Source organism: Kwoniella mangroviensis (genome assembly GCF_000507465.2).
Source record: "Kwoniella mangroviensis CBS 8507 chromosome 1 map unlocalized Ctg01, whole genome shotgun sequence".
NCBI lineage: Eukaryota > Fungi > Basidiomycota > Tremellomycetes > Tremellales > Cryptococcaceae > Kwoniella > Kwoniella mangrovensis.
The window spans coordinates 11,995,379-12,005,392 of NW_027062533.1; the positions used below are offsets into that span (position 1 = coordinate 11,995,379).

General features: G+C 45.0%; 2 protein-coding genes across 2 annotated transcripts; one reads left to right on the plus strand and one right to left on the minus strand.

Annotated features, from left to right (window-relative positions):
- Positions 1-74: 74 nt before the first annotated feature.
- I203_104545 (DNA-directed RNA polymerase II subunit RPB1) lies at positions 75-6,346 on the plus strand (the record flags this gene model as incomplete). The annotated part of the gene is made up of 14 exons (XM_019143866.1): positions 75-158; positions 314-410; positions 467-639; positions 720-983; positions 1,038-1,602; positions 1,659-1,839; positions 1,892-1,971; positions 2,024-2,045; positions 2,095-2,142; positions 2,193-2,253; positions 2,320-3,435; positions 3,489-5,929; positions 5,998-6,102; positions 6,169-6,346. 14 exons carry the CDS (start codon positions 75-77, stop codon positions 6,344-6,346), a joined length of 5,415 nt encoding a protein of 1,804 aa, XP_019006915.1.
- Positions 6,347-6,865: 519 nt separating this feature from the next.
- On the minus strand, positions 6,866-9,870 carry I203_104546 (uncharacterized protein; the record flags this gene model as incomplete). The annotated part of the gene is made up of 13 exons (XM_065517561.1): positions 6,866-7,612; positions 7,676-7,815; positions 7,875-8,079; positions 8,143-8,212; positions 8,278-8,351; positions 8,404-8,493; positions 8,553-8,582; positions 8,671-9,056; positions 9,130-9,208; positions 9,272-9,395; positions 9,471-9,579; positions 9,662-9,711; positions 9,776-9,870. The coding sequence occupies 13 exons, from the start codon at positions 9,868-9,870 to the stop codon at positions 6,866-6,868; spliced, it is 2,199 nt and encodes a 732-aa protein (XP_065374379.1).
- Positions 9,871-10,014: the final 144 nt, after the last annotated feature.

A 10,014-nucleotide genomic window follows, 5' to 3' on the forward strand; every position in this document is an offset into this window, starting at 1 on the left:
GCAAAGATTTGCGTAGAATAATATAGATTGGAGAATTTAAAAGTCAGGAGGAGAAAAAGGATAATCAGCCAAAAATGACGGTCACTTTCCCATACTCGTCGGCTCCGGCCAAGCAGATCAAGGAGATTCAGTTTGGTGTGATGAGTCCTGAGGAGATTGTGAGTTGTTTCTTCCTCTTTGTTCTTTTCCGGTCGAAAGACATACAGTGTGGGAAGAAAGAGGGGGATATTTGTACATTTGTGGTTGATTTGCTGTTCGATTTGGTATGCATTCGCTTACACCACTGGTTTCACTCGTATCACTCGCTTTCCAGAAAGCATTCTCTGTGGCCAAGATCGAATATACAGAAGTGATGGATGAGGCTACGAACAGGCAGAAAGTTGGAGGTCTGATGGATCCTAAAATGGGCAGTAAGTCGTCTTTCTAGACCAAAGACGATGCCGGATCTGTGTTCACACGAGAACAGCCATCGACCGTAATTTCAAATGTCAAACGTGTCTGGAAGGTATGGCAGAATGTCCAGGTCATTTCGGTCATATCGAATTGGCCAGACCAGTCTTTCACGCCGGTTTCATCATTAAAGTGAAAAAGATCTTGGAATGTGTCTGCTATAGTTGTGGGAAACTCAAAGTTGACATGGTAAGCCCATGTATCCAATCACACGAACTACCAGGTAAGCATGACATTGACGCAAGTGCATTGTGTACGATGTACAATAGCGAGATCCAATGGTTGCGAATGTCGTACGAAGAGTAAAAGCCCAGCATCGTCTACGAGCTGTTTGGGTATTGGCGAAAGATAAGAAAGTCTGTGAGACTGATTCGCTGGAGGACAACCAGGATGGTGATGCGACAGCCGAAGATCAGTTCATGGCTGAACAGGGGAAACCCAAAGGTCATGGTGGATGTGGTCACGAGCAACCGTTATGGCGAAAGAAGGGTCTAAAGCTTACTGGTATATGGAAACCTACGGATAAGGGAGAGGTCAGTCTTAGTTGATCCAGTCGACTGATTCCCACACTAACTTTGTCCAATTAGGATACTGCTGAACCTGAAGAACGCAACGTATCTCCAGGAGAGGTCCATAATATCCTCAAGAAGATCCCACCTGAAGATTTGCATATCATGGGTCTGAACGCTGAATACGCTAGACCAGATTGGATGATTCTTACAGTATTGCCCGTCCCACCAGCAGCTGTCCGACCTTCAATTGCCATCGATGGAGGAGCTTTACGAAGTGAAGATGATTTGACGTACAAATTACAATCGATCATCAAATTCAATGGTATCGTTAGGCGGATGGAAGCGGAAGGTGTACCTCCGAGTGTGGTCAACGAGCAATTCGATTTACTGCAGTATCACGTCGCTACTTATATGGACAATGAGATTGCTGGTTTACCGAGGGATCAGCATAAAGCTGGAAGAGCTATCAAAGCGATCAGAGCCAGATTGAAGGGAAAAGAAGGTAGAATGAGAGGAAACTTGATGGGTAAACGAGTGGACTTCTCAGCTCGTACGGTTATTACCGGTGATCCCAATCTGCAATTGGATCAGGTTGGTGTTCCCAGGAGTATAGCCATGACTCTGACTTATCCTGAGAGAGGTAAGCTAGCGAATTATGATGTGCGCTGTGGGCGTCTAGCTCACACGTTTCTGTAGTGACCCCATACAATATCGTCTATCTGCAAACTCTGGTGAACAACGGTCCTGCAACGTACCCTGGTGCCAGGTATTACGTCAAGGATACTGGAGAACGTGTGGATTTGAAGTATAGGAAATCCGGTGAACCCATCAGTTTGCAGTTTGGTTGGATCGTAGAGAGACACCTCAAGGATGGAGAGTGAGCTACATGTTTCATCATGCCCATAGAGTGAAGCTCATCATAGATATAGCTTCGTTCTATTCAATCGTCAACCGAGTTTGCATAAAATGTCTATGATGTCGCATAGGGTCAAACTTATGAACTATTCCAGTCAGTCTTATCCTTAATTAAGTGATATCTCATAGCTGACGTTGTTCTCTAGCTTTCCGTCTGAATCTTTCGGTGTACGTATGCGAGACATATCGTTTGATGCAAGCTGACGTGACACCGTAGTACTTCACCTTATAATGCCGATTTCGATGGTGACGAAATGAACTTGCAGTAAGTATTATCCTAAGAGTGAATGAACTCTGCTAACTATTCCTTTGCAGCGTGCCGCAAAGCGAAGAGACACGAGCAGAACTCAGTCAGATAGCTTGGGTTCCCAGACAGGTACATATCTAAGCACCGAGCTGAATGTTTCTCAAGCTTGGGCTTACATTGCTACTTTCTCTGCAGATTGTCTCGCCGCAGGCGAACAAGCCCGTCATGGGTATCGTGCAAGATACTCTCTGTGGTATCCGAAAGTTTACCCTACGAGATAACCTTCTCGATTGGCTACAAGTGCAGCATATCCTCCTTTGGACAGTTGGCTGGGACGGTACAATACCGCCGCCTGCTATTCTGAAGCCTAAACCAATGTGGACTGGTAAACAGCTTCTATCGATGACAATTCCCAAAGGTATCAATATAACCAAAAAGAACAACGAGAAGCCATCACCCATTGATGTGACCGATGAGAATGTGTTGATAGATAACGGTGAATTGATATACGGTACCATCGTAAAAAATATGGCTGGTGCTGCCAACGACGGTTTGGTACATGTCATTTTCCGAGAATTGGGTCCAGTAGCAGCCCGAGATTGGTTTTCAGCTTGTCAACAGATGATCAATTTCTGGCTATTACATTACGGTTTCTCGGTTGGTATCGGTGATACCATCGTCGACAAAGCTACAATGGCAGGAATTACAAATCGAATGGTGGAAGCTAAAGAGGCGGTACAAAGGTTGATCTCAGAAGCAGAGGCGAACAAGATGAAACCTAAACCAGGTATGACGATTAGAGAAACCTTAGAAGCATCAATTGCCAATGAATTGAACAAAGCGAGAGATTGGACCGGTAAAACCACGCAGGATAACCTGAAGGGAGATAACAACGTCAAACAGATGGTAGTGTCTGGATCAAAAGGTTCTTTCATCAATATTTCTCAGATGTCAGGTGTCGTAGGACAACAGTTCGTCGAAGGAAAACGTATAACGTTTGGATTCAAGCATCGTTCATTACCGCATTTCTCCAGGGATGATTACGGTCCAGAATCAAGAGGTTTCGTAGAGAATTCGTATCTTCGAGGATTAACTCCTCAAGAGTTCTGGTTCCATGCCATGGGAGGAAGAGAAGGATTGATTGATACTGCAGTGAAAACTGCTGAAACGGGTTATATCCAGAGAAGATTGGTCAAAGCGATGGAAGATCTCAAAGTTGGATATGATGGTACGGTGAGAAACTCGGTTGGAGATGTGGTACAATTCTTATACGGTGAAGATGGTATGGATGGTTCTGCAATGGAGAAGCAGGTGAGTCAGAAAGCATTGCGTGGAATCATGCAGTCCTGACCTAGTCGCTGTAGAGTCTCGATATCATCCGTCTATCAAATAAAGCTTTCGAGCGAAGATACAAGATCGACGTCTTGAGTGCGACAGGTGGTTTCAAGAAGGGTGCTTTGCAAGCAGGTATCGATCAGAGCTCAGTGGAGTTGCAGACGTTACTCGACGAAGAGTTCCGTCAATATACTGAAGATCGACAATTGCTCAGAGACCATATCTACACCGATGGTACTCCTGGTCATCCGCTTCCTGTCAATATTCAACGAGTCATCCAGAACTCTCAGCAGATCTTCCATATTGATCCTAGAGTTCCTAGTGATCTAGACCCGGCATACCTTATAGAGCAGCGACAAGCTCTTTCAGATCGATTGGTGGTGGTTCGAGGTGACGACAAGCTCAGTAGAGATGCTCAGCATAACGCCACTCTCGTCTTCAACATGCTCCTTCGATCACATCTTGCTACTCGACGAGTGATAGAAGAGTATCATCTGAATAGAGAAGCTTTCGATTGGGTTATTGGAGAAATCGAGCAGATCTTCAATAAAGCTGTCGTCAACGCATCTGAAATGGTCGGAACTCTCGCAGCTCAGTCTATCGGTGAACCTGCTACCCAAATGACATTGAACACCTTCCATTATGCGGGTGTAGCTTCCAAATCTGTTACCGGTGGTGTACCCCGGTTGAAAGAAATCATCAACGTCGCGGTGAACATCCGAACTCCCGCGCTGAATGTTTATCTTGATCCTGAATATAGTCGTACGGAAGAAGACGCGCATCAGATCATGCGAAAACTCACCTACACCCGTCTCAGAGATATCACTGCATCAGTTGAGATCTTCTACGATCCTAAGCTGGATTCGACAGATATCGAAGAGGATCAAGATTTCGTTGATGCGTTTTTCGCTATCCCAGATGAAGATATTCGATTGGAATTACACTCGCCATGGTTGCTTCGTTTGGAACTTGATCGAGCCAAGGTATTGGAAGGTGGTTATGAGATGTCCCAAATTGTAAATGCCATAGCAGAACAAGTTGGAAAAGATGTCTTTGTGATACACTCAGAAGATAACGCTCCTAAATTGATCATCCGACTGAGGGTAGTGGCCGAGAAAGAAGATGAAGAGTTACTAGGTGACGAAGATATGTTCTTGAAGCGAATCGAAGGTACCTTGTTGGATCAAGTGGTGTTGGGTGGTATCAAAGGTATTCAGAGAGTGTTCATCTCAGAAGGTAAACAGGTGGTGCTTTCTCAACATGGTGAATACGATCAAGCGAAAGAGTGGTTCCTCGAAACGGATGGTATCAACCTGAAGGAGGTCATGGCTGTAGATGGTGTAGATGGGCCGCGAACCTACTCAAACAACTGTTACGAGGTATACACAACTCTCGGTATTGAAGGTGCTCGAAATGCACTATACAAGGAATTGAATGGTGTCATAGAAATGGGTGGTTCATATGTCAATTACCGACACTTGGCTTTACTCTGTGATCTTATGTGTTCCAAGGGATCTTTAATGTCAATCACTCGACATGGTATCAACCGTACGGACGCTGGTGCCTTATCGCGATCATCTTTCGAAGAGACCGTCGAGATTCTCTTGGAAGCTGCGGCAGTAGGTGACGTCGACGATTGTCGAGGTGTAGCGGAGAATGTACTTCTTGGTCAAATGGCACCTATGGGAACAGGAGCGTTTGACGTATCCCTAGACATGAACATGTTGAAGGATGTGATTGTCGATCATCGACTACCTGTTCAAAACATGTTGGCTGCCTCTGGTGGATTAGCGGGAGGTATGACACCTGGTGGAGCTATGACGCCCTACGACAATTTCTCACCGATGTGGGATGGAGCGAAAGGATCAGTCGGATCAGCTGCTTTCTCACCAATGCAAACTTCAAACAATGAGGAAGGTGGAAACTTCGCCTATATGGGATACGGAACCTCACCAATGCACGGTGGAATGTCGCCTGCAGCAGCTGGATATTCACCTTCTTCACCTGCTGGATATTCCCCCACTTCCCCATTCGCAGTTACAAGTCCAGCCTATTCGCCCACCTCACCCTTCGCAGGTGCTGGCGCGGCTTCACCTTGGGTACCAAGAGGTGGATTTGGAGGAGCCACTTCACCTGCTTATTCACCTACTTCACCTCAATACTCACCGTCTAGTCCTCAATTCTCACCCGCCTCGCCTTCCTTCTCACCCTCTTCACCCACGTACTCGCCAGCCTCACCTGCATATGCAGGAACAGGTGCTAGTGCAGGTATGAACCGAGCTTCACCTTATTCTCCTGCTTCGCCTGCCTATTCCCCTACTTCACCAATGGGAGGTATGGGAGTCACCTCACCACAGTACTCTCCTACCAGTCCTAGATACTCGCCTGCTTCGCCTGCGTTCTCACCTACCTCACCGACTTATAGTCCAACTAGTCCGGCGGCATTCCAAGCTACCAGTCCGAGATATTCGTGAGTGATCTATACCTCGTCGGGTTCAACATCACATATCATTAACTGATCATAAATTGTGCATATAGTCCAACGAGTCCTCAATTCAGTCCTACTTCACCTACTTACTCTCCTGCTAGTCCGACATACTCTCCTGCAAGTCCAGCTTATTCCCCAGCTAGTCCAGCTTACAGGTGAGTGATCGAGCAAAACTACCATCTAAACAAGGTATCTGATGCTGACTACCTTTCGCGAGATAGTCCCGCCTCACCTGCTTATTCGCCAGCATCACCTGCATACGGTGTGAATGGCAATGCGGCTCAGGCCAACGGACAAAATGGACCTGGACAGAGACCTAATGGAAATGCCAATGGACAAGTAAAACCTGGATGGGGTAATACAGGTACATATGGTGCTAGTCCAAGTTGGAAGAGTTGATCCCAAACGAGTTGTGAATGGACTATGACTGAGGAGTAAGGAAGAGGATGATAGTGGAAGACGGTGCAGTTTGATCGATTTGCTTTATGAGCATACAGACAGTATGGGTAAAAGTAGCGTGTTGTTCATATATGATAGTCCCTGATACTTAGTGACTTAAATCATCTTCTCGTCATTTTATCTTTGTTCTTTTCTTTCTTAAGAACGGCATTTCTGAGAGAGAAAGAAAAGATTGTATTTTAGCTATTATCTCGTAGGTTTTGGTTTTCCCTTTTTTCAAAGAGAGAGAGAAAAAGAGATAAAAACGTCAAAACCACCAAAACACAACATATACTTATCCCCTTCAAAATAGCTTAAAATAATTTATAAAAATGCATGTTTCGTGGAATGATACATTGAATGCATCTATGTATATTTGTAAAACACTTGTACAACACTTATACTTCCCTGGTACAAGTACAAGAAACACTAGATGATAAGGAAATATGATCTTATGTGGATTAAGATCTATATACTACTTTACTTTGGCTTGAAAAACGCTTTGATACCTTCTGGTTTCTTCTTTTTCTTCTTTCCTGATGCCGTGCCTCCATTCGTTCTATTCGACGATGTCGAGGTTGAACTTACTGAATGAGGACCATCACCATCTTGTAAAGATAATGCGAAATGCCAATCTTCATGTTCCTGTTTCATCGCTTTCAATAGTACTACTCGTGTCTCTTGTTCTATTTCATCGGATGTTGAGATGGTTTCATTACATTCGGGACATTTCCACGGTCCGTCGATTTCATCATCGATAGTAGATTTGGGAAGTTTCGAAGGTCCTGCTTCTGCTTTCTCATCAGATGTAATTACAGGAAGATCATCGTCGCCTTCTTGTATCTGTACCGATGTCGAAGCCATAGTCAAGGAAGGGGATTCTTCTCTTTTGGCATGAGCCATTTCCCCTTTCTTAGTCAAGAATGCATCTAACCCCATTTTCTTTTTACCGGTATGTAATGTTGGTAATCTAGGTTTTTTAGGTGATGGTCCCGCAGAGCTGGACGAAGGCGTAAGGGTAGGCGCAGGTGTAGGTGTAGGTGAGAGTGGTCTTTTGGCGAGGTTGAGATTAGATAGAGTCGGAATGGTAGCAGAGGAAGATGAGTCGTTTGCCGAGAGGGCGGGACGAGCCTGTTGAGATTCTTGAGGTTTAGGTTGGCCGAAAAATCCTTCGATTCCTTGTTGACCACCTTCCAGCTTCTCCAAGCCAGTAAATGACAACGCGATCTGAGGTTTGGTGTTTAGCTGCAATCCCTTCATAGGATGGACGAAGAGAACGGGGTAGCTCACGTTGTTCAACTTCATATTTCCATTCTTCATCGGCAGAGTCGCTTCTTCCCATAATTTCCTAGCGTATTTCAGGATATAATCCGTGGAGAGATTACGCGTGAAAGGAAAAGGAGTTTGTCTTGATCTCGAGGGGTCAATACCTATTCATAACGTAAAGTCAGCATAACCGGTCTTCTTAGCTGGGACAGGTCGAACATACCTTGCCTCGTACTCAAAACCAAAGTCTTTGGCCAAAGACCAGGCGCTACCTCCCTCGCTTCTCTCAACCGGACGTTCAACTCTCCAGATAATACCGATAACCAATGATGACCTTGTTCTGGTGTTCTCACATTCGGTCGTACATTCTTAGAAGCCAACATTGATTTTGTGGCTACCCTGCCTTTGACCTCGGTATGATCGATACCCTATGCACGGAACGTCAGCTCGAGCATTACCGCAGGACGAGCTGCAGGATGAGCTAAACTCGCTCTGAGAAGGTTGTATACCCATATACTCTCCTCGCCGAAACGAGATTGCATTTCCTCAAGTGGAACGAGCCTGTCATGGCCGACAGTTTCAGCCTGTCGTAAGGTCAAGCAGAGGTCCGACCTATTTGGACTTACAACATGTCTCCTACCGTCTTCGCTCCGTACTCTGTAGCTATAGCATTTCCGAGTTTACCTCCGAGTGTACGTATCTGATCGACTTGTTCAGCAACTTCAAGAGACTGTTTACCGACATGCACTCACATCAGTGAAGTCCCTATCCCTCAAGAAAGCAGCTGTAGCACCAGCTCTCAGTACAGTCTGATTATTGGGCTTCTTCCAAGCTGAGCAGAGCTGTAGGATGATATAAGTCAGCTTCCTACCCATTGTGTGGTTCATACAGCCGAACGTACCTTTGCCATTGCCTTATTATGTGCGATACCCTATGCGTTCCATCCAGTTCGCTCCGTATCAGCTTATCGTATCTACCGATTGATATATCATGATTATAGGTCAGAACGCAAGACTCACAGCGGAGCAAGTATAATGTAACTGTCTAAAAACCTCATCTCTCGTATTCTTCATAATCTCGGCACCGATACATAACGCCCAATCTTCCCATGTATCTCTATGACTATTCCTTCTTATAAGATTTTCCTCATCGTTACCATCATCACTTCTTTGTTCTTCCATATCTCCCTCGTCTCCCTGGGATGAGTCTTGGAGTTCCGATTCACCATTGATAGGAAATACGTTCCCTGCCTTTGACCAATTGATAGGTGGTGCTGGAGGTAAAGGGGAATCTATACCTTCTGGTGCGTCGTCTGGAATCGTCGATAGGTAAGGATGTATAGTGAGTAGTTGCTCGAGTACCATGGGCGTAAGATCGAGGAAGGCTTCGTCGATTGACGCTTTCTCTGATAAAAGAATCCCAAATCAGTTGTCTATCTCTCAGATTTGACGATCGACCTGAAGATGAAGCGGACATACCAATTTCACCTTTAGGGACCATCTCTTTGAAGATAGCCAAGATCTTCAGACTTTCTCTTCTATATGGATCTAGACTGACCTGCGCGATACGAAACATCAGCTTATGCACTGAAATGATAATATGCAGGCTGAATGCACTCACTTTATGCGTTTGGGGATCTACTTCTCCCCAATATCCAGCTTCAGCCTCCCCATTACGATAGGTAGCTACGTGCTGAACTACCAGCTCGGGACACATCTTTCTTGCTTCGTCCAAAGTTGTGAATCTGGAATGGAAGCGTTAGCATGGTCTGCCTTGTTGCTTAGACTTCTACAAGCAGTCATGTAATGTAGCAGCTAACCGTTTGATACCGTATTTCCTCGCTGGATAATTGACAGCGATTATACTTTGCCATTGTGCGCATATCAGGGGGATATCATCTGGTAAACCAAGTCTGACTTGTTCGAATTCTGTCAATTGTATGATGGATGATCAGCATATTATAGCTTACGAAGTATCTTGAAGAAATACAGAGATAAATTAATCACTCACGAGCGTAAGCAGCATCGATATCACAATGGGCGATAGTCCTCAGCGGATTACTGTATCAAGCATACGTTGTGTCAGCTTTACGTGTCATGGTTTGTGATAGCTGATACAACCCACAATACAGTCATAGCTTGAGGACTCAATAGATGTCTATAAGTGACAGGTCCATTATCGTTCCCAGACCTTTTGGAAGGTCCAGATAAGAATGACATCTTGCCTTGCTATTGGATTGGCTTCATGTTTGTATCATCTTACAGTATTATTGATCGGGTGTACTATCGAGATGTGTAGATATAAGAGGCAGACGAAGAACGTATTGGTCAGTGAAACGTAAACATTCGATAATGTTCATGTTC